Source organism: Triticum aestivum, chromosome 2B (assembly GCF_018294505.1).
Source record: "Triticum aestivum cultivar Chinese Spring chromosome 2B, IWGSC CS RefSeq v2.1, whole genome shotgun sequence".
NCBI classification, from domain to species: Eukaryota; Viridiplantae; Streptophyta; class Magnoliopsida; order Poales; family Poaceae; genus Triticum; species Triticum aestivum.
The window spans coordinates 476825702-476850409 of record NC_057798.1 but is presented as its reverse complement, the minus strand read 5'-3'; the positions used below and the strand labels follow the sequence as shown (position 1 = coordinate 476850409).

General features: G+C 46.7%; 1 protein-coding gene across 1 annotated transcript; it reads right to left on the bottom strand.

Moving 5' to 3' along the window:
- Positions 1–2146: 2146 nt before the first annotated feature.
- Positions 2147–23777, bottom strand: LOC123045551 (1,4-alpha-glucan-branching enzyme 2, chloroplastic/amyloplastic). Its single transcript, XM_044468648.1, has 22 exons — positions 23530–23777; positions 23283–23428; positions 22428–22657; positions 21860–21958; positions 21743–21785; positions 21502–21561; positions 20974–21054; positions 20778–20894; positions 20512–20595; positions 19726–19847; positions 19118–19237; positions 17621–17750; positions 17416–17526; positions 17116–17244; positions 12805–12908; positions 12234–12378; positions 6688–6835; positions 6456–6556; positions 6042–6119; positions 5092–5247; positions 2703–2777; positions 2147–2605 (listed from the first exon to the last, which is right to left on the bottom strand). The coding sequence occupies exons 1-22, from the start codon at positions 23675–23677 to the stop codon at positions 2522–2524; spliced, it is 2511 nt and encodes an 836-aa protein (XP_044324583.1). The 5' UTR covers positions 23678–23777; the 3' UTR covers positions 2147–2521.
- Between the last annotated feature and the right edge of the window lie 931 nt (positions 23778–24708).

Below are 24708 nucleotides of genomic sequence, written 5' to 3'. Positions count from 1 at the left end.
ATTACAGGTCCCTCAACTTGGTTCGGAATTATGGCATGGAAGAGATAATCAAAGGGAAGATAGAACAGTATGAGTTTCAACCAATTGTACTGAACAAAGTATCAAAAACGCCTAAACAGTGGCCCCGTCCTCTGGCAGGATGGGTTGCTCTCTTTGTTGATGGCTCATATTCTAGGGATGATGGACGTGCCGCGGCTGGCATGGTGTTGCGTAATGAGGATGGATCAGTGATTTTTGCTGCTTACAGGTACATCTTCAATTGCAATGATGCACTGGAATCAGAGATTCATGCCCTCATGCAAGGAATGGCAATGGCCATTCAGCACTCGGATAAACCAGTGATTGTCCAATCGGATTCCTCATGTGCTCTAGCCACTATTTTGGATGACACTTTATCTAGGTCGGTCTATGGTCATTTAGATGCCGAGATTAAGGCACTTCTAGTTGATAGGGAGTCTGTTCCTCTGAAAATTAGTAAAGATCAAAACAGAGTAGCTCATCTTTTGGCACATTATAATCGTACCGAGTGTTATACTGCGGTATGGTTGAGTTCGAGTCCTCCGTGTTGTGAGGAGCAGCTGGCTCAAGATTGTAACCCTGCTTTTATGGAATAAAACTCTCTTTCACCCCGCAAAAAGAAAAGAGATCAATCCAGGTGCCTGTGTGCTAGCTTGCACGTGCATACAGCTCATGTGGTGATTTGATCTAGTGGTCTAAAAAACAACAAGCAGGAGACGAACAGACTGCCTCCATCAGCCGCTCCCTCGGCAGCGGTCGCTCCAGGTTCTCCTCCCCCTGCGGATCTTGCCACGGAACAACCGCCAGAGCTATTTAGATCAGAAGCCTGCTCGCAACAAAACGAATCTGCAAGCTGGGGGTGACGAGGGCCGGCCGCGTTACCGGGTGGAGATGAGGGAGCCGAAGAAGCCAGTGAGGAAGAAGAGGAACCACGAGAGGAGCAGCCGGCTCCTCGGCGCACGTGGCCGGCGCGTCGAGCCGCTCCAGCACGGCCCTGGCGGCGCCATACACCACTCCCCGCCACCGCCACCATCGTGCTCCTCGTCCTCCCTCCGCTGCTGCTCGACGCTCGTCGGCGTCGCCCAAGGCCTGCTGCTGCTGCTCCCCGCCACCGTCCGCCGTCGTGCTCCTCGTCCTCCCTCCGCTGCTGCTCGTCGCTGTTGCGGCGGATCTGGCCGCCGACGGCGCGGTTCGAGGCGGTGGGTGGTGGGGCGGGTGTGTGACGGGAGAGGAGGGACGGGGGTGACGCCAGGAGAGGGCGAGGGAACGGGCGGCGGCAGCGGCGTAGAAAGGCGTCAAGCGGAGGAGGAGGGCGCGGTGGCGTCAAGCGGCTGCCGGGCGCGGCGGCTAGGGTTTCGTGGGAGGGGAGGGAAATAAAGGAGAGTGGGCGGGAGGGGGAGGGAACGACCCGATGCTCGCTCTCCATGGTCTCTCCCGGATCGCTATTAGGGACTCTTTCAACCGCGTGAAGTGACGAAAATGTCCTCGGTGGGCTCTGGGAATTACAGGCGGTGACATCCCAGTTCTAATACTATTCATTGCAATAGTGTTTCAATCTAATCCAACGGATGAGGTGATTTCTGAGGAAGATCCAACGACCCAGATCTCATCAACCCACCCGACCCGACGGCCAGGGATCCAAACGGCTGAGGAGCCGGGAGGATGACTGTCATCCTTATTTCTCAATGTGCGCCTAATGCAACACCGGGTCGAAAATGGTTGTCTCATGCAACTAGGAGTCGAAAATGGTTGTCTCATGCAACTAAGAGCATGCAGGCAACCAAACTATGTGCATCTAGGGGGTTTTTTGGCCTGCATCCCCTCAAACTGGCTCAATAGAGCCAGGCTGGATTGGCAATATAACCAAACACACCCCTAATGTTTACCCACACACAGCCCGTGTGGGCTGCCTCCTGATTATGCCACACAGGGCGTGTGGGCAGATCTCTAATTTGCCACACGTGTGAACATTATGAGGATCCTTTTTTAATTCCAAAATACGCCCAAGTGTTGGTGACAAACAAAACAAAAACAGATAGAACTTTTGTTCGTTTGGGTTGCCCGGTTGAAGTTGCCCTTAGCAAAAAGATCTTTTAGCATTCTTCGATCTTTGATTTTATTTCTCATCTTCGAGTAAACGACTGGTCGATTATTTGAGGAATAAAGTCTAACTGTCAAAAAGAAGATACAAAAGTAAAACCTCTATGCTAAACTGTCAATTTAGAGGACACTAGCAATGGTTTACGGCCACAAAGATTTAAGGAGGCATGGGTATTTGGGGGAAGTTTCGTCGCTGATCCATAAAATCATAACACAGATGAGCATGTTTTCTTCACAACGCCCTGGGGATTGGGAGCACACACCACAACATCATGTTGTCTTGTCTATCCAGGACTCGTTGAAGCAAAAAATCCTTATTAAACCTTGCACCTGGCTGTATTGACCGTACGATTTTTCTTGCTACTAGCAACAACAGCGCGCACGCGTATGCTGCACTTTGCTGTTAGTTCATTGGAGCATAGACAACACAGGTTCTGCTAGGAGTGTACACTGAGAACGAATGGGGCCTGTTGTCATGTTGGCAGTCCTGCAAGTTACAAGTGAAGCATATTGTTACTTCAGGCCAGGAATGAGATTACACAAGTATAGTAGAAGCAACCACACGTTCGAGCAAAAAGGCTTACAGAAGTGAAGTGCTCTGCAGTGTGATGGATCCTACCAAATCCACCAAAGAGTCCAGCGTCTGAGTCTAAGACCACCTGGTAGAAAGAATATATTTTCAGCACCCAACACAAGAAGGTAATAATAACTAATTCGAGGAATTTTGAGTAAATTCCAAAACATGAATAGGCTGAACAATACATTCGGAAAAAAATGCGCTCTCGACCCCCACGTCGCTCCGCTTGGGCGACTCACGGGAAAAATCTAGCACCGCTGCCAGGCTCCCCTGCCGGCACCTCCTCTCCCCAGCCGCTGCCGCTGAGATCTCCATGGTGGCGGCGGCCCCTGCCTCCGAACGTGGCACCGGGAGGACTCACGGTGGACGTGCGGTGTTGCTGCGTAGCTGTGGTCGGCCAGGCGGCGGCTGTCGTCGCGCACGCTGGTGTGGGCTGCGCGCTTGCAAGGTGCTGGAGGCGCCGAGGTCGTCGCAGGCCTAGCTGGGTGCTTGGTCGCGGCGCATGCAGGACGGCCCCCCTCATCGGCGGATCTGGCTAGGTGTCGTTCTGGGTAGCGTGCTGGCTCGCACGACTTCGGTTCAGGGAGGCGGCAGCTTCGGCTGTCGGGCGGCGTGTGGTGTGCTCCTGGTGGTGCCGAATCCAGCGTCGTGGGTGTCGGGCTGCAGCGGATTTGGCCAGGGCATGGCAGGTCCGGAGCTCCCCTGATCTGGCATGAACGTGGTCTGCAGGTGCAGGCGCAATGAGGCTCGGGCGGCGCCCCAGGCTGTGTATGTTGGCGCGGTGGTGCCTGCCATTGCATGAGGAGCTATGGTGGGTGCTACATGCCGAGGTGGCTTGGATGATGGCGGATGCGGGAGTGCTGGAGCCTCGGGCGAAACCCAGCTGCACTTTGGTTGGTGTCGACGACGATGGCGCATGTGGGCGTCGCCCCCCTCTCTGGAGGCATCGTCGTGGATGCTTCGGCTCATCTCTTGCCTTCACCGTTGTTGGTTCCTCCGGACGAAAGTCTGAGCTCCTCGAGTGGGAGATGGTGGCATCCTCGTCACTTCCTCCTTGGAGGCATCGCCTTAGGAGGCCATGGCCTAGCCAGACAAGCCTGCACTGCGTGATGTTGCCATGCCGGTGTGCGTAGCGGACGACGTGGTCGAACCATCGGCCGGTGTGGTGCGCACTAGATCCCGACGTCATGGAAGGGTGTCAGGCATTGGTCACTTGGGCCGTTGGCCAGGCTAGTGCGTGGCATCGAGCCGGTCTGGAGGTCAGAGCGGCGGCTTCGGAGATGGTTGCAGGGTGTCAGCTCCAGTTGCTTGGATTCTAGAGCCCACAGCTCGCCTGGTGCGTGTGTGTTTGTTCTTTCTTTTGTAAGTCGGAGCGGCGACTTAGAACCATCATGGTGTTGTGGGGTGTTATCTCTGGTTGCTTGAGTGACTGAGTCGTCGACTCGTCTAGTGCACGGTCTCGGGGCTGTCGTGGATGTCGAAGCGGCGGCTTCAGATCTGGTTGTAGGGTGTCGGCTTCGGTTGCTCAGGTGGCGGAGCCGGCGGCTCGTCAGGTGCACAGCCTCAGGGCCAGTGTGTGCGTTGATGATGTATCAGTTTTCAACCAGTTTTCCTTATTAACGGGCCAATTCTTATTCTTCTTAATGAAAAGGCAGAGCTCCTACCAGTTGCTTGAAAGAAAAACAGGCTGAACAATGGGAGGATCAAAAGATTAGGCATATAGAACTACCCAGCATAGATGGTCAATTGTTGCTTTTTTAAGGTAAAGAACTTTATTCATCATATAGTAGTCAAGTCATTTTTACAAGTAAAGATGAAATAAAACTATTTGTTAAGCTTCATGCACTAGCCAATGTAACCAAAAGTCCGAACTGATGGAAAGGGCTAGGCAATCCACATATACACTTCAACACCCCCTCTCACGTGTGAGGCGAGAAGTCAACACGTGAATTAGACTCAGAGGGGGGCAGCAGCAATTTTTGAATAAATTTCGAAAGCCAGGGCTTGAACTCAAGACCTTAGGCCATGATACCATGTTAAGCTTCATGCACTAGCCAACACAACCAAAAATCTGAACTGATGGAAAGTGCTAGGCAATCCACATATACACTTCAATACTATCCAGCATAGGCGGTCAATTGTTAACTAAGATTGTGATTAAACTTGAAAGATTTGTGGGAGAGAAATTAATTCCAACAGGTATAAAGCATTTGGATTTTGCTGACTATGTTTGCTCGTACTACAAAACCAACCCGAAAAAGGTTTTTTCTAAAAATAAGATGGAAACAGAACCTAGTCAGCGTATTCAAGGATGAGCATGAGATAATGTGTATAGTACAAGTGTGCAGCAAAGAGAACTAACAATCTTAACATGGGGAATGGCAATAGCTGAATACCTTGTACTTCCCAGGCTTTAAACAGCCGACCCGGTAGTCGAAATAGCTATTACTCCAGTGGAAGTTGAACACAAATACCAAGTCCCCTTTTTCAAACACGATCACCTTATCTTCCTCGTGTTTCCGAGATACGTACTGGTGGTCTGATGTCATAAACTGCAATTACATGGCCTGTTTCATCAGCGAATATTCATAGGTGCCACATAATGAACTTACTAATATCTGCCTACATTAACAGATATAATTTTAAGGCAAGAAAGCAGTAGTAGAGGTACTGTAAATCCACTACCCCAATTTCAAATCCGAGTTTAGCACCCACAAAGTGAAGACAAATCAAATGTTTTCAAAGGAGGAGAAAATGCGCAGCTTTCTCCTGAAGAGGTTAATGCTTTCATTGTTGAAGTATGGAGATAATATAAAGGAAAACATCGACGACTGGCCCTTAATAAGGAAACAAAGGAAGATTATAATATTATCCCACTGCCTTCTGTACTAATTTAATTCTTCTATCCAGCATATATCAAGGGTAACTGGTTCTGTTAAGGTTATCTTTTAAAAGAAAGGTCGTTTACTCTTCCTTATTTCAATAATGTAGCCAAAAGAATACAAGCATCAGGCCCAAAAGGGGGGAGGACACCTTAGAAACACCGGTATGGTTTTGCTATTTTTTAAGCTAAATAATTAAAATGGACAACATATTAAAATGATTAATACAAAACGAGTACATGAATACAAAATGCTGCATTTTTCTTATGTCAGATTTAGTGGATGTCCCTTGTATCATCATACCAAACTTCCTCCTAATGTGACAGTTAAATGAATATGAATAGAATGATATGACAGAAAAAAATAAAAGACCAACTCCTAATGTGATGTTTTTAGTGGGAAAAAAACGCTAAGTGATGGCGATTCAACCTCACAGGAAAAGAAATAATGTAAATATTACATACACCATATTTTTCCTCAAGATGCTGCATTGCCTGATCAAACTGCTGCATACCATGATACCTAAGAAATTCTGCATCACCCTGACAAGTAAAACAATGGAGATTTTGTTATCGATGACTCAGTCAAAACTCAAAAGTATGGCTAAGCTTCAACATGTTACTTCTTCAATCACTGCATCGAGATGTGTAAAGCTTTTGTGTTCTCTCAAAAAAATAATAGTGATAGTCCTACCCAAATGCTAATGAGAATAAGAGCAGAGAACCAAGATGAACATCATATATGGTACCTTGTTGAATAAAGCACTAGAGAAGAGGTAAAAGAAGCTCTAAATTGACTCTTTCTTTTAACCGAAACTAAATTGACACAATGGAGGTAGAAAAATTACTGTTGTTAGCAACACTCAAAAGAAAATTTACCAGGTCAAATCTTCGACGGCATTTGTCGTAACTGTTGTTGTTTCCTGGGATGAACTTACCACTTGGAAGTACTTGTGGGCCTCTTGGAAAGTCTATCCATTCTACAAAATAGAAGTTTGAATAAAAACCTTACAATTAATGCCTTCCTCAGACGTTAGAACTACCATGTCAAGATTCAAATGAAATGTTTAGTCAAGATTCAAACAAAATGCAACAAAATATTTAATCTCACCAGGATGCCCGAACTCATTTCCCATAAAGTTAAGATAACCCTCTCCGCCTAAACCCATTGTGATAAGTCTAATCATTTTATGCAGTGCTATTCCACGATCAATATTAGGCGTCGAAGGTCCGTTCAGAGCCATGAAATCATACATATCCTGCATCAGTAAAACATGAGGTCTCCTGTCATTCTTTAGTCAAAATTTATGATGGTGTACTTCCACATGTACTTTCCTATGAACAATTAAATCAGATACATCAATGAAGTCTTCAAACAAGGAAATCAGAGTTGTCACCGGCTTAGTTATGAATACATTCTATCAGAAAAAAATACTGGTGTCAATCATTGTCAAGTGCAAAAGATTTTAGGAAATATGGGATAAAGTGATTGCAGATGCATCATGTCTCCCTAAACCAATAATCTAGCTCAGCCACCTCTCTCCCCCCTACCACCGCCGCATCCCTCTTTCCTTCCTGACATCATGTCTCCCTCGGTTCCAAGCGCGACAGGAGATTCAGCCCATGCTGGAGGTGTTGGCGGGCTGGCGGCCACGAGGGAAGATGTTCCCCAGTGTGGCGATGCAACATTCTCATCGATTTTTCTGGCATGTGTGAAGGCCAGCGGTGCCCATGCGGCGTTGTCCCTTGACGGCCGCATGCATATCGGGGCTGGCCCTTCTCCGGCACGCATGCGAGGGGGGTGGAGTTTGCTGTCAGTGAGACGCAAGGGGTTGGAGAGTTTTCCAAAAGGCATGCTTTGTGCGCGATGGCTGATTTGGACGACCGTGCACCCGTGGTCAGCCGGAGGCGGAGGTTGGCGTGTGGCCTAACATGGTAGCCAGAACGGTCTAAAACATTAAAGTGGCGCGGATCCTAGGGCATCGCTAGTAGCAGAGAATTAGTTGTCAACAAATATTAACATCTAAGATTTTATGATGTGGCATATTCTGGGAAGAGAAAGCAATGTTGTAAATGGATGAATCAATAACCTTAGTGGTGCGGTGCACCCTAGGGTCATCACCATGGTCTTGGCTCCATCGCCAAGGGACACGCACAAGACATATACAAAAGTGAATTCTATCCTTTATGTGTGTCTACTTGATTCTCACGGTCGGTGTACTACTTGACCCTCCTTACTCATGCGTGCATAGGTTTGAGCCGAGCTTCACGCGAGTTAAGGAGGGAGAAGCACAAGGCTACACCTACACCATCTGCGAAGGAAGCGTGGAAGCGGAGCCGAAAGCGCACAACGAAGGATATGAGCTGCTGGAATACAGAAGTCGAATTGTCCGGACTATAGCCGGATAAAAACCTCCTCTGGATCACCGTTCGACCCTTTGTCTGGCTACCACGAGCGAGGCAACAGAAGGTAAATTGCCGAAGCCAGACTTTCCGCCTTGGAACCCAGACTGTCTGGCTCCTAGAGCAAGCCCTTCGAGCGGCGCATGCGGAAGCTCTTATCCGGATGAGCTACAACGGGTCGGACTGTTCGGCCACCAACCCAGACTGTCCAGCCTATGTCTACGTCCAAATCAGGCCAAGTGCCCATGTATCCCTCTCCTACCTACCCTCTTCGTCCCTAACTATATAAATCGTAACATGGACTCATATTAGGGTTAGCAAAGCAGTGTTAGAACTTGGGAGAGCTTTGCTCCTTGTATCTCCTCCTAGAGGAACAAGGCCTCCCAAGGGAGAAGGATTCTCCATAAGATCTTCACAACCTCCACCCTCCTAGGGTTTGGAGAAGAACATCCAGGGTAAGAACATCTCTCTTAGAATTTGGGAAGAACTCTATCCTTTTTACCCTTTCCTTTGTTGTGTGTGGATCTATATGTGTATCTTACCTTGGATGCTTTGGGAGGGCATGCGTGATGTGAACCTTGTTTGAGTGTTTCCACTTGAGATCCATGTGTTCTTGTGATTTTCCGCTTTGCCACCTCAAAATTATGAAGATTGGGACAAATCATAGGGCTTGCCCTACATCATTTCGTATCAGGACTCGTGAGCTTGGTTGCCACGATTTAGAGCCCCTCCTCCTCATCCTTCTACCCTAATTTTGTTTTGTTCTTACCTAATTTGAAAATCCCCACCAAAAATAGCTCCACCCAATTTTCTTACAATTTGTGGTTCTTGTGAGATTTGTTGCTTTTGGTCCATGGATTTGATGTGTCACTCGTAGATCTAGCCTCCCTTTATGTTGCTTTAGCTAGTTTCTTCCATTTCCACCCAAAATAAATTCTCACTCCCAATTTCAAGATCCAATTTCCCCCGAAGAACAGCAGGAGTTGACCTACCCGAACTATCGGCTTCCAACCCGGACTGTCCAGCAAACCCCCGTCCGGCCACCAACTCGGACCGTCCGACCTCTCTTGAATCTGCTGAAATTTGTTCCTCTTTCGCCCCTATTTGATTTGTGGTTGTTCTTCCACTTTGGTTCTCATAACGACAACAACAACTCCATCCTTTGACACCACAACTGAAAGCAAGGCCAGTTGCCTCCGACCTCGACAAAGGTATTGTGTTGACGAATGTATCGGAAAGAGGTTACTTTGGTATTGTTCTCTCTTAATATTCCATAGTGTGAGATCACTTGATCCTTCACCAACATCGGAAAGAGGTAACTTTGGTATTGTTGTTTCCCTTATCCACTCACACTTTGCTTGAGTGTCAATATGAATAGGGAAGGCACATCACCTACGGTCTACGCCTACACCGAAAACTTTGATGCCGAGATGGACCGTTGGGACGCCAAGATTGACGCACAACTCTCTTTCAAAACATGCTCAACCACCGCGAGTCTTCAAGATCACACCGGCATCGACACCTCAAAGTACAAGAGCAACATCAAGCTACAACCTTCTTCGCAACGATGGATTCCAAGGCCGCACCCTTGACCATGAACATCATCAACAAGAAGAGCGCTTCCACACTCCAAACGCATCATGAAGAGGAACAGCCAAGACATCAAGAAAACGATGCATAATGCCTACAAGAAACATTCCCTTGAAGAATCTACACCAACAATAGACACAATGCTACATCAAGCAACGTTTCTCTTCCTCGAGTTACAAATAAGTGATACTCCTTCAAGCACCAACGCTCCAGCGACTACATCACGTCGACCACCAACAACAAGCAAGTGTGACCGCTCCATCTTCGGAGGCACCTCAAGTGAGATGGTTGAGCAAGGGATATTCCCTTCAGTCATGGAGGCGGATGATGATGATGAGCCACACCATATGGCCTTCATCCTTGGCGACGGTGATGAGATGGTTGAGCATGGGACTTACCCTTCAAACATGGCGGCGTATGGTAATGAGTTAAGAGACACTTTTGCCCATATTGAACATGAGTGAATTCACCAAGGCAAGCACAAGAGTACACCTACACCATCTGCGAAGGAAGCGTGGAAGCGGAGGCGGAAGTGCACGACAAAGGAGATGGGCTACTGGAATCCAACAACCAGACAAAAACCTCCTCTAGAACACCGTCCGATCCTTAGTCCGGCTACCACACGCTAGGCAACAAAAGCCAAATTGGTGAAGCCGACTGTCTAACTTTGAGCCTAGACTATCGACTCCTGGAGTGAGCCCTTCGACTGGCGCCTGCGGAAGCCCTGATCCGAACGAGCTACAACGGCCAGACTGTCAGGCTTGCAACCCAGACTGCCCGTCCCATGCCTGCGCAGAAATTAGGTGGCCATGTATCCCTCTACTACCTACCAGCTTCGTCCCTATGTTATATAAATTGTACCATGGACTCAAATTAGGGTTAGCAAAGCATTAAACTAGAGAGGACATGTGTGATGAGAACATTGTTTGAGCGTTTCCTCTTTAGGTCTATGTGTTCTTTGTGATTTTCCCCTTTGCACCTACAAATTATGAAGATTGGGAGGGCTTACGCTACATCACTTAGCGATACCTAGGAGCAATCCTATATATTCTCTCATCTCCTATTCGACAAGCTAAATACACTCCATTGGAGTATTTGTAGGATAGCTTGAGATTACTATATTTTGTAACAAACTAACATACCACACGTTATTGGAGATGCTCTTAGTTCCTGTCCGGCGTCATCTTGCGACATCTACAGATGGATGTACCTGGCATCATTTGTCATGCTTTGCCCAGGGCTGCTGATGTGTGCTCTAGAGGTGTTGTCGACTTGTCGCAGATCCAGGCATCTCACTGCAAGTATAGGTTTCCAAATACATAGGCTCCTAAACCATGTTCCAGCTCGTTGCAGTCAATCTATGTTGGTCCTGATGTGCAGTGCATGGTAGTCCTTGTTGGTGGGATGGCATGGCAATCAGGCTGTCGAGCTAGTGTGATTGCAGGTGGTGATACGATTTTGTGAAGGAGCCTTTGTGGGGCTGCAACCATGGCATGAGTGGTGGTCATGCGGCTTCAAATGAAAACCATCCCCAACAGTGTAGATGCTGGGAGAATATATAGTGCTCCCAACACTTAGGCGCTCTCGTTCCCCATATCTAGAGAATCATTTTTAAAAGTTTCATACGATTCTAGAAAAAGAAGTTGTGAAAGTTCATAAGATGTGTCTACGGCCTCTAAAAAATTAAAATCAAAATACTTGGAGGAACAAAAAGATAAATCATCATGAATAGAATCAAAAAACAAAAATGGCAATGTTCACATCTAGATTTGTCTTTTGTGTTGTCCTATAGGTATTCTGAGTTTGGATTTGTACTTTTTAGGGGTTGCAAACACATGTTTTATGAAGATTCACCAAAAACATAATTTTTTGAAACGTTTAAAATTGTTTTTTTAGACATGGGAACACCCAAGTGTTAGGAGCACTTGATATTCCCACTGTCAATGCCGACGATAGTGACGCCTTCCTAACACCGTTTCCACCTTGGGGACATTTTCAAGGAATACCAATACCCCCATCCCTTGTTGTCTAATCCTTAAGAGTGAAAACCCAAATCAGGTTTGCCGATTCGGACCTAGATCGGACAAGGTAGCCCCGTTGATGTTGATACCTTTCTAATGGCTTTGTTCTTCGAGGTTTTCCTTCGATTGGTATGAACACAAGCCTTGGCTTTTTCAGCGGTTCTTACTTGCATCAGCCATGTGCCAATCCCGTGATGTGGCATCTTGGGGGCACGATCGACTACGGTTGCGTACGTAAGTTTCAACATGTAGAGGATATGGCAATGTGTGATGGTTCACTATTCAGGCGGCCATGGCGGTTGGCAGTTCCGAGGTGAGACCGGCGGTCTAGGGGGCATCGATTCTATCCAAAGCAGGGGCAACCCAATGTGTTTGTGTGGTTGTCATTTAGGCTAAAAGTAGTTCGGTAACGTGTCTGACAACCATTTGATTGTGGACTTCTCTTGAGTGGTCGGTTGTCGCCTATTCTTAGGCTTGTAAATACTTTCACTCTATCAATGCATAGGCACAAGCTTTGCATACTTTCATGAGAAAAAAATTCTAGCTTGCATTTTTGTGGTGGAGGAAAATCATAGATGTAAGGAAATTGACGAAACAACATAAATGTTAGTATTTAAAGTCTGGAGAAATAATGTGTGGTTACCTTGTCCATCAACCAGAATGCAAGTGTCTTGTCTCCAACAAGTGCTTGATCGTGACTTTCAGCATAAGTAACACACTTTTCCAACCACCTTCTGTTTGTTAGTGTGTGCACAATGTTACCCATCTCCCAAGCTTCATCGTTTCCTCTGTTTAGAATAAAAGGTTGCAATTCATGTTTCAGATACAAGATGCTCCACATCAATAACCAGAACACGAAACCAAACTTTTATAGAAACTTGAAACAACTGAGACAATAGAAATGATGAGAGATGCAAGTGAGGATATAGCATATTAAAAAAAGTGTAATATCATTATAAGAATTCCTTAAAGTTGGTATATGTATCCTACTTTTGTTGTTATACTGTATAAACTACGAAATCACAACTACTAATCACATTGTGGCCAAATCAAATACACTAATAACGATACATGTTTTTGGGCATTCATGTGGAAGTCCATATGTGCAATAGTGTTACGCAAAGGAACATTTTAATTGCATTAATATACACTGACAATCAAATCTTCTGTCCAGTAAAATATTAACATATGCATACCAATTTTGAAACACTTACTTGAGAAGTTCAATCCATTTGTCGGCAACAGCCATATGTAAGCGATAGTCAAAACCAACCCCACCAACTTGAACAGGAAGGGCAAATGTAGGCATTCCACTAACCTGAGAATTCAAATGAAAAACCAACACCTCAGTTGAACAATTAAGTTATTATTGTTGAACGTTAGATGGGCCTTAGGCCATATTATATAATTAATAATTCCTGCATAATCTCAAAGACCCATTAGTGGTTTCATGAAATGGTTGGAAATTTAGTCCGACCCTAGGAGTGGAGGAGAGTTTGGACCAATATATAAGAAACTCTCTTCCATGACCCATTGGAGCATGAGAAGAGGAGTGGTACATGTGCGCACCTTCTCTGCGGCACGCAACAGAACCATGCACCAGGTGGAGATCAATAAGGTTATTGGGGAGCGTGTCACCGTGACGGCTCCCTTCTGTCCTTTTGCATCCACTACTTCGACTACTTTGTTGACTTCCCCAACCAAACCCATGGGTGGGAACAATGGTTCCTTGAAGAAGGCCACCAATGCCAATGCTGCTGTTGCCACGGCCCTAACCCCTTAATTTTGCTACTGGAGGGTATGATCCATTCATCCCACTTCTGCTTGGTTCATGAGTTTCCAGTACTCACTATGTTAAGAGATATGCATGTTTTACACGCACTCACATGTTTAGATTACAATTAGGATTTAATCTTTCCAGCACTATCATCATGCTTTCGTATTAAATAAATAAATTGAAAAATTGCTGATATATCCAACAATTTGTTCCTTATTTCTGGAAAGTTCTGTTTGTTTATAGAAGTTGTTGATTTTCATCTGACTTTCATGGAAAGTTAGGAGTCTCACTCAAGAAAAAGAAAAGTTGCCACTACATGAAATGGATAGAAAATAGTTTTCCATGGCAGAAACATTTTTTTTCTAGTAACTGACAGTAGCTCTGCCTTTTCATACACAAGAATAGAATTGACCGGTTAACAAGGAAAACTAGCTCAAAACTGATACAGTTGTGAGCCTGTGACACACACACACCAGTTCCAAGGCTGCGCCCCAAATGAGCCGGCGACTCAGTCGCTCTAACGACCAGAGTCAATACCATACAACACGACTTCGAGCCGCCGCCCTGGCGTACAAACCTCAACAACACACAAACAAACACACACACACAGAGACACATATCGGCCCCGAGGCCGCGTACCAGACGAATCGACGACTCCGTAACCCAAGTGACCAAAATATATACCCTATAACATAAAGGCATTCTCCACACACCAGACCCAAGGCTGTGTACCCACTGAACCGACGGCTCAGCCACCCAAGCGACCAGACTCGGCACCATGCAACACAAATGCACTCTCCGGAGCTGCTGCTCTGGCTTCACACCAGCCCCGAGGCCGTGCTCCTGCCTAGCTGATGACGAACCTTCAGGACCACACCAACCACTGACGCCTAACAGAAGTCTGGACCTTCAAGACTACACCCCCAAGGAGGGAGCGACAGTTACGCCGCCACCGCCCACTCCGGCCAAAGCCAAAGCTTGTGTTTTCACCCAGAGAGCTTGAGATCTAAATGCCCATGGAGGTGAAGGGGCTCCACAACAACGCCTCCAACAAGGGCAACGACGTCCTACCACACCAGCGGCGGCGGCATTGACCAAGGTCGGTGCTAGGTACTTACCTGAAGTTCACCATGTCTTAAGACATTGCATCAAGTCTGTCCATCCGCCGAAACCCTAGCCGTGTGCACCAGGCACTTCGCTACCGCCAACAACCACCACCACCATGGCACCACAATCAGCTGAGACCCCCACGGCACCACCCGCTGCGACGAATCACCGAAGCTGCCGGAGAAGCGCCCACTTCAACGACCCGAGGACGCTGCTCCGGCATCCTCACGCACCACCGGTCCGGGCAAGCAGCAGCCACACCCGAACCTCAGCTCACGGACCCGCAACAGCCACCGTCCCGTACGAAGCCACTCGAGGCCAGATCTGGCCGGACCTGGCAGCCCACACGCCCTCCGAGCCTGAGCCACACAACCGCACAATCGCTGCACCTCCGGACGCCAGACACGCGGCCACCGCAGACTCGGGCCACTGCCGATGCCCAAGCTGCCACAAACCGCTGCAGCACAGTTCTGGGCAGGGGAGGCCAAATCGCCGCTGCCAGATGCCAGCCCAGGCCGCCACCCACCGCCGCGACGCCGCGCGGTCTTTGGCATCCGGCGGCGGTGAGGGGAGAGAAGGGTGGATGCTCCCTGTGGCGGCGGGGGTGAGGGCTCCGCCCGTGTCGCCCTGACCCTGAGAGGAGCGACGCGGGGGGTGCGTTCTTTCCTCTGTCTCCACGTCAGGAACTTGACATGCAACTATCTAATGCAATGCCACGTCAGGAACTTGATTCCCATGGCTGTCAGCTCGATATAGCTGCAAAGTAATGGCACAATGTGCACTGCTTTTCAAAATCTAAAGCAACTTCTGTATGCAACTCCTGTAAGAATGGACAGAAATAGAATAGCCTAAACTACAAAAAGGATCACCGCAAATAGTTCTAACAAATTCATATATTTTTTTTGAACCGGAGGCAAAGATTGCCTTATCTATTAATTAAACAGAAGAGAATTGCCCAGTTAATTACGGAAAACCGGGCGAAAACCGAAACAACAAGGGCCAAGCCCACACCCAGAGACTGAAACACACAGGGCAAAGCCCACCCTAATCGACGACATGTGGACCTACGGCCAAACAACGCAGCTCCGACTCTGACGGAGAACTCAGAAGAACAAAACCAGGCACGGCTGGCGCCACGGAAGATCACCGAACGGACCACCTGCAGCCAGTCATCGTACACCACAGGGCCCTGCCACCGCAGCTTCGACTCCACAGCAACAAACAAACCGAGGCAATACCGTGAACACGCCGAAGAAGAGCCGACTACCGCAACCATTGTCGCGTTGTCGACATCGCTCCCACCATCATCGTTGCCACAGAAGTTTGGTCGCCACAGTGATTCTCTCGGGGCCGCCGCCCCGACATCCACCGCTCCGTCGCGCCCAGCGCAATCAACCGGCACCGCCTTCCGGGGCCGCCGCCCCGACATACCACCGTTCCCCCAGAGCAGCAACGCCGCACAACCCAGCTGCCCGCAGCCCACGCTGCACAGGGCGACCGCTCGCAGACCACGAACGTCGCACCGCATCCGGGGCCGCCGCCCCGACGTAAAGTCAGATCGCCCCCTCTGGAGCGCATCGACCAAGCCGACACCCCTACCACCCAAGCGGAACAAGGATGCCACCCAACCAATGCCGAGATAGAGCCCCGCCACATAGAGCTGCCACTCACATTGTTTCCGAGATCGCCATCTCGGCGCACAATCAGAAACTACCCGGAGCCGCCGCTCCGACGTCCACTGTCCCCGACGACGAATAGATACGTGCAAACTGCAGTATGTTGACTCTCCAAGGCAATGTCTCAAAGAAGGAAACGACGTAGCCGCCGTCATCGCCCGCTTCGACCATCCGAAGCTAGGGATTTCTCCCGGAGAGTCGTGCAATGGAGCTCCACGGCAACGCCTTCGAGAAGGGGAACGGCGCCATGGCGCCGCCGTTGCCGGTACCGACCCAAAGTCAGTGCTGGACTTTCGCCCGAAGCTCCTCCACACCTCCGAATCCAAGCAGATCCGAAGCACTGCACAGCACACAATCTCCATTGTCGACGTCCACCGGCTCCACCTCGTGGAGCAGCTGCCGCCGCACCTCTCAACCGCGCTGGAAGCCAACGCATCCACCGCTGCACCGCCCAAGGCCCGCTCCCACCAGCCACCACCGGCGCGCAACCGCCCGACCATCACCCAAGCCGCAGCCCGCCCCGCAAGGAGGCCCGCTAGCGAGCTCGTCCCGGGGCCGTCGCCCCGGCCTCCTCTTGCAGCCCCGGCGCGCGAGACCACCGCCGCGCCGCCCCACTCCTCGCACCGCCGGAGCCTCGGCAGCTCGCGCCGGAGCCGCGCCCGCGCGCCCGCCCTAACCCGCCGCGCCTTCGCGCCAGATGCGCCCCTGCGCGTCGCAGAAAGAAGCCCCGCCGCCACCCTCCCTGGATCCAGACCGGGCTTCGCCGGCGGCCTCCTCAGGCGGCGGCGAGGTGAGGGGGTGGAGGGGGGGGGGGGCGGTTGCGGCGCCGGAGGGGATCCCCCCGTGTCGCCAGACAGAGGCGACGCGGGGGTTGCCTATTTTCTTCGTGTAATCGCCGCAGCCCCTTTTTAGAAGAAGCTGGTGATAAGAAATTCATATTGAAAGATGACTAGAGAAACACTTACATCTTCACCGATAGTTACGGCTTCAGGATAAAGCCCATGAATTAGATCATTCACCAGCATCAAGTAAACGACTGCATCTACATCAGTGGCAAAACCAAAATATTCATGGTAGCTCCCTGTAAAGGTTACCTAAAATGGAGTGCGGCAAGTCAGAAGAAAAAAAAAAGTAAATTAGGCTTCAAGCTCAGATAAAATTGATACTATAACATAAAAGGAAATATTAACTTATTAACTAGGGTAATCTTATCAAAGTTGCCTGGGTAGTCAAGACAGAACAAGGACAATCAAGCAATGAATTACTTGTAATCCATGGTGGGTATACATCATGGAGGTCGCGCCATCGAAACGGAAACCATCAAACTTATACTCCTCTAGCCACCATCTTGCATTGGAAAGTAGAAACCTTATAACCTGTATAAAGATAACAATGCTGGAATATCAGTTGAAAGATTAATTAATGGATAAATACATAACAGATGGCAATAGAAGTTCTACAGTCTCATACTTCCTTATTCCCGTAGTTGAACACACGGGAATCCCACATCCAATGATGGCCCCGTGAACCGCCATGAAAGTAATGTGTATCCGTGCCATCAAAACCATTCAACCCGTCCAAGGTATTATTTGACGCGTGACTGTGAGAAACGGAAAAACAAAAGTAAAGCAACGCAAGAAAGGGTGGAGTAAATCAACCAGGATTACCAATGGGTTAAGGGTGATCTCAACCCAAATGTAAAGCAATAGAACTAAAAGGGGCTTTGAACCAAGACATAAAATAGATTAAAAGTTAGAACCATAGTTTTAAGTAGCGAGTTATGCCTCTTAGTGACGGACCTCTTCTAAACGCTATAGTGCGCTATGTAAAATGTTTGATCATGTATTTGGACTAATTAAGGTCCCTTGGCACGGGATCTTCTAAACGCTATAGCGCGCTATTTAGAATCATGGTTAGAACCTATCTGATTTGCGTATACATGAACACAAGAGTTCAGTCCAAAACTGGCATCTGCACTCTGTAGGTGCAGGAACAAGGAGGGTGTCCAACTCATTTAGAGATAAGTTATATTCTTAGTGTGCTTGAATGTCAAGTTAGCTAGTGTCAAGGAGAAGTGGTTTCACCGTGTTTGCCCGTGTGCGCGTGGACTGGAGGATCCATGCATGGGTGACCAACTTCCCTATATGCACTACCCCTGATTTCCTCAAAGGGAACCGTGCATCTACCAACTCAGAGGAGTTTATGTCATACGCTGCAAGAAGCACGTGAAGGAAGGACAACACCTTATGCCCAAGGGCACCTAGCCCAAAATGAAGGACATGTTCAACGTCTCAAGGCCTAGATTTTGCTACTTAGCCTGATCAAGATATCTCGCCGAGATCAATCATATAGAACTCATCGAGTTGATCCTTAACTTGTTGAGTTCCTAAGTGTAACCCCAAATTGAAATCTATCTTGAGATAATTTCATATAAGGAGTAAAGCTATTACCCACATCAAGGGGAGCCCAAATCTGTGGGTAAGACGTGCGTCCCGTGTTCTTCGGACAATCCGTGGTTATTTTCCACTCCCACACAAATCTATATGCGACTACGTGCAAATTACCCTCGACAGCTAGCACCGACCGTGGGAGCTGAAACCAACTTGATGTCTTGTTCTTTGCACTGGCATCACTATACTTTATTTCCAAACAAGCTGCTGATTTTACCAAGGCTAATATTAACTCGTTCTCTATTCATTTTTTTTGTATTGTAGTATGAAATGATATGTGATCAACCAATTGTTCATCTTGTGAGATCAGTACTTCTGTCGTAAAATCAATAAGTATGTAATTTTCTATATTTCATAGTAATTGAAAATACTTAACATGTAAGATGTTCTTTCAGCAATTTATACTAACTGGATGATGCTTTTACTGTTCCAATCTAGGAGAGAGGCCATAGGAATTGAAATAAAGAATTAAGATTAATGTGAACCTAACACGCCAACCGCAAATTACATTAAGTACCTGTGAACAACATCCATGAGGACAACCAAGCCAAGCTCGTGAGCTCTATCAATCAATGATTTTAAATCTTCTGGGGACCCAAAACGGCTACTTGGTGCAAAGAAATTGGTAACATGGTACCTGCAATAGAAGTAGAAACACATAAAAGTGGTATTGTATTAATTGTCAAACAGGAAAAAAGCAGCACTTAAAAGACAAAAACGATTTGAAAGTTGTTAAGGCTTCCATGTTATTGGAAAAGAAGTTAATATGATATACTCTTATATAACAAATCATTATGCTAGTATGGTGAGGAACATACTACCGCCACTCTATGCAAACATGGTCATTGTGTGTGTAATCATACTGTTATGTGGCTATCTGAGCAGTATGTTATTTTAGACCAAACCAACCAGTGATACTTCCAGAATGTCAACATAGAGTTGTCCACTCATAAGATGTCTACTCTGAATGAGAACACAGAAAGTAGCAAGAAGCAGCAGTCTCTCACATAAGAAAAAGGAAGACAATAGCTGAAAAGTTAATATACTAGTATAGTTGCTAAAGTTGAAATATGTTCTATGGACAAAAAATAACTAAAAGAACCAGAAATCGACCCAGAGAACTACCCAAAGCTTCCATAGTATGAGTGCTCTTGGATTGCCATTATTTGCACTGCATTATATCCAAGTCTTTTAATTCTTGGAAGCACCTCATCCCTGAAGTTTGCATATGTGTTGATCTTTGGTTCCTGGTTGCACAAAGAAACAAGTAATTGCCCATGTGTTAATGTAAAAAGGCTACCAACAAGCATAATCTATTTATTATATTATTAAAACAAGAGCATAACAAGCCACAAAATTCATCCACATATGCCAAATTATCTCAATCATTGATATACCATTGGTCTTAATTATAACGGTCAGGATTTATAAGTTGATATATAAAATAAATATACATGTAGGAACAAATTTAAATACAAATGTTTGTAAGGAATTAGGTTAACTAAATTGTTGATGAAACATGTAATATAGTGAAAAAAATATGAACTTATAGTAGCAAAAGATGTAACATTCACAGTTACATCAAGTTAAACATTTGACCAAATGGACACCAGCTTTTGATGCTACACAATCTAGTACTTCTCTCGAGCATTCAAAACATCCTATTTGACTGAAATGACACTATTCCAGCTTGTTTTTTCAGATTTGTATTATCTAGTTCTAGATTGTCCACAGTTACATTTTTCAGATTGTATTAACCAAGTGGCATAACAAATAAATTTATGATAAGTTTTTTACTTATAAAACGAAAGAAGGGCAACAACACAAAAATACCATTGTAACAACCTGTAAATTAACTTAAACTGCATATAGCTAACTTCATTTATGGAATACAGGGTAAAGATGAAATACCGGGCTACTCATGCCAACATGTGTTTCATATATCCGCAATGATTTTGGTCGCTTAGGTTGAGGATGCTTGAATACATACTTCTCCTGCATATGCATGTAAGGAATTTCATAGCTGGTTAGTGAATAGAAAAATAAGATGCCAACAGCAAATAGAAGTAGGACAGCTTGAAATAGCAATTGGGAAGCTTCGTGAGAAAAAAAATCATAATTTTCTTTCCAATTAAAAATATCTGAAATCTAAAAGCACAGAAAATGAAGTAAAATACCTCTTCGGGAGGATCATAATATATTCCATTGTATGGTATATCTCCTGGAGTCTGCACGGAGTACTTGATCCAAGCAGGAATTGAATCCTTTATCCCAGATGGAGTATCCATTCTCACCTAGATTTTCAAAAGAGCTTCTGAGTAATGCAAGACATGTTCCTGAGCCTAACACGGTTGGCAAGGAGAAAAAAACAACCTTCACCCGTGAGCCGTGAGGAATTGGTGGCGAACCATCTGCATTGTTTGGCAGAAAAATCTCCCAAACACCGAGGTCATTCTGAAAACAGTTACATTGAATATGAGCATTTGTAAATCTATATCAACCACATGGAGCTACAGTTCAGGTATGCAGTCGGCCTACTCCAATACCATTATTATGTAAAACTGCTGAATGTCTTGCAAGAACAAAATCAGTAAATGATGTTTAGATCATAAAAAATACATGTGCAACCTTACTTATATAAAAGGGTAACATGCATGTTTCACTTCGACCTCATACAACAAAAGCATCATCAACATTGATATCTAGTAATGGGCTCGCGCAACAGGCAAGTGAAAGAATAGAGTCCAGTGAATTTAATACTCCTAAACACTTCCAACTATATTTACAGCTCAACTCTGGAATACATATAAGGTGTATATTCAACCACATTTAAATAGATAGGCCAATCTAAAAAAAAACTAATCTACAAAGAAAATATTATTTGTGAAACTACATGCATACTTTGCTCATATGGTCTGCATTTGGATCCCAATTGTTGAAGTCGCCAACTAATGCTGCAGACTGCAATTGGAAGCAGGAGTTAGTTCTTAATAATGCTAGTTGTGCGACTTAATATGCTGTTCATCTGGGAGGTGCAAAATCCCCAACCTTAGGATAGCTGATGAGCAGTAATTATTCACAAGTAGTTGAAAGATAGAACTAGTATAGTTAGGTAAACGATCAGATGGTTAGAAGAACATACATCTGCTCCAGGAGCCCATTCTCGGTAAGTGATACCTTCAGCGCTGCATGAGAAGAGGAATGTTGATACAATACAAAGAAAAGGTAGATACATAGTTATTTAGTCAAGAAATTTCACCTGCGCATAAATCCAAACTTCTCGTAACCGCGGGAAAATACATCCATGCCTCCTTCGTGTTCATCAATGTCTGAACGTATTCTCCTATATAGGCTGTATCTGTTTTTGATCCATTAAGGCACAGTGAGACTGCTAGTACAGTTTGATCTGGACATATGTGTTTCATCCTTACAAAAGCAACACGGGGGAAATGAAGTGGCATCGTTGTTCAATTTTTTGTAGAATACGCATGAGTATGCGTATCATCTATTGATAGAAGGAGAGGGTAAAAGAACACCCGTCCACAAAGCATTGTTGTTCAATTGGCATAGATATTGAAAAGAAACATAGAGCCCATGAAGACATATATATTAATCAGTCTACCCAATTACAATGGGTGGTTATCAGTAGCTCACATTGCAGTGCTTGCACTTTCCTTATTTTGTTCGGTTACCAAGTTACCTCAGAACCATGAACACACAAGAGTGACTATGAACTTCAAGAATTTCGTGATACATCAAGCAGCCATTCACATCTTAGCGAAGACTGTAAATTCTTTTAAAGTGCACACAATAGAAGCGAATCATACCGATACTCAAGATGGTACTTGAAGTCTCGGAGCGTTGGGTCAATCTCGTATATTTGCTGTCCATTTCCTGGTGGTGGCACAATGCGTAATTTCTCCCCCGTAGATGATTCTTTGTCCATTATGTTCGTGCCTTCAACATCAATTTCTTCAGTAACCTGATTTGTCTCTGAAGACCAAATACTATCTTCACCTTCATCCTGTAGGCTTGGTTCATCATCGATGAATGCAACCTAACACAATGTGCAAGACAAAAAGTTCAGAAGAACTGTGGCACACATAGTTGTAAAACCAACCTAGCGTGTAGGCCTCGCATATGGTGTTTTGTCTTGGATTTCAATTGTCATGCAGGCAGGTACTGACAAGATAATAAGAACCATTCCCCAACAAATTAGAAAGAGGATATTCCGCAACCTACGTGTGAAATAAGCAAATCTTTAGTATATAATTTCGCCGAATAGCAGATTTTGAATTTCAGTTCTATAAAAGTTTCGGCCACTACTGAAATTCAGTGAATTTCAGTGATTTCGGTTTACTTCTCGACCAAAGGACCAAAACGTTCACTTGAAACTAAACCAATTAGTTGTAAATTTTGAGAAAATATATATATTTGAATTCTTGTATACAACTGAAACTTAACTGCCGGAATATTTTGACCTAAAAGGTACATATTTCGGTGTCTACCAAATTATAGGAATTCAGTGAATTTCTTCTGACGTCTCAATGAAAGTGCAAACCGTAGCAAGTAAACAGGTATTTCAAGCGAACCATAAAAATACGGTGGCAGTAATAGTTTAGTCAGGGTAATATATGTCAACTACCTTCAGATCGATGCAAAAAAAGGAAAAGAAAAACTACCTTCAGATCATCAGAGTCGAACTGAACGGGACCGTCGATGGAAGGCGGTGTTCCGCCACTACCGCCGTCAGGGATCATCACCTCCCCGGACGGCCCACCCGCGCGCATGACCACGCGCCATCCAGAACCTCCGACGCTGACGGCACCTACAGACATCACCACACCAGTAGGGAACGTAAGATCGCTGAACCGCAGCCCGCTGCGAATAAACGAGAATGGGAGTGAGGAAGGTGGCGCCAAAAATTACGGGGTGAACGGGTGCCCTTGTTGCGGCCGAAGAGCAGCGATGGCGACTGCAGCTCCACCCCGCGCCCCCTCCGCTCTGCCCCGCCGGATCGAGGAGTCGACGGCCGGGCGAGCCCCGCCGCGGAAACTGCGAATGCCGGCGACGCCATCTCGTCGCTGCCGCCGCAGCCGGATCGGATCCAACCTAACTGCCCAACTGACCCCGCCCGGTCTCCTGCTTAAACCCACGCGAGCGAAATGAGGAGGCACGGGGGGGGGGGGGGGGGGGGGGGGGGGGGGGGTGTTCTAAGATTGGGAGGGGGCGGAGGGCGGATGCTATATACTACTAGCACGGAGAGAGAGTGGGACTAGGAGGAGGCGGACGGAGCCTTCACGCGAGAGTGGCGGCGTGGTGGCCGCCACCGGGTGGTGCGGGCAACGCGCGCGCGGGCGGACGGCTGCATGGATGGTAGCGTGGGACGCACTGGCGAAGAGGTTTTGGTTTTTGCGGTGGTGTGATCGCGGACGCGCGCGGCAGGAGAGGACGGCGTCGCCTTGCGGCCAGGTGCCACGTAGGACGGTAGGCTAGTGACGAGTGAGTCGGTTTTTTTTCTACAATCATTTTCTTTTGACAATCTTTTTTTTTGAGCAAATTTTCTTTTGACAATCGAGTGAGGCAGTTTGTTGGCGAGCGCGTGCGAGGCTACAAAGCTTGCCATCTCGGGACCAATATCATCCAATTGAAGTTATCAAATGATTGGTCTCATCTGTTGGTCTTGTGTAGTTTGAATTTTGAAAATAATCAAAGAAAAATACTCCCACTAGTGGAAAAAGGGTCAAATGTGAAGCACATTAGTGCCGGTTTGATTTTGAGCCGGCACTAATGTGTCCATTAGTGCCGGTTTCAACGGCTAGCCGGCGGCTCTCATTAGCACCAGTTCGTGGCGAACCTTTAGCACCGGTTCGTGCCACGAACCGGTACTAAAGAGAGTGGTGGCAGGATGTTGTCAGTCTGGGGCCCCTCCAGCACCTTTAGTACCGATTCGTGGCACAAACCAGTACTAAAGGTCGTCCTACATAGACCCTTCGTCCACCGAGCTCGCTCTGTTCTTCCCCTTTCCCCTTTCCTCCTGTGTTCTTCCCCTCTCTTCCTCGAGCTCATCACACATTTTGCCTAAAATTTGTCAAGATTTGAAGGCCC

Bases quoted from the DNA above. Each gene is read 5' to 3' on its own strand.
- LOC123045551 (XM_044468648.1), bottom strand. From the start codon at position 23,677: ATGGCGTCGCCGGCATTCGCAGTTTCCGCGGCGGGGCTCGCCCGGCCG. The intron at 22,658-23,282 runs GTAGTTTTTCTT...ACATTGTGTTAG, and splicing joins TCGACTCTGATGATCTGAAG to GTTGCATTCATCGATGATGA. The intron at 17,751-19,117 runs GTACTTAATGTA...CGTTTCTCACAG, and splicing joins CTCATGGATGTTGTTCACAG to TCACGCGTCAAATAATACCT.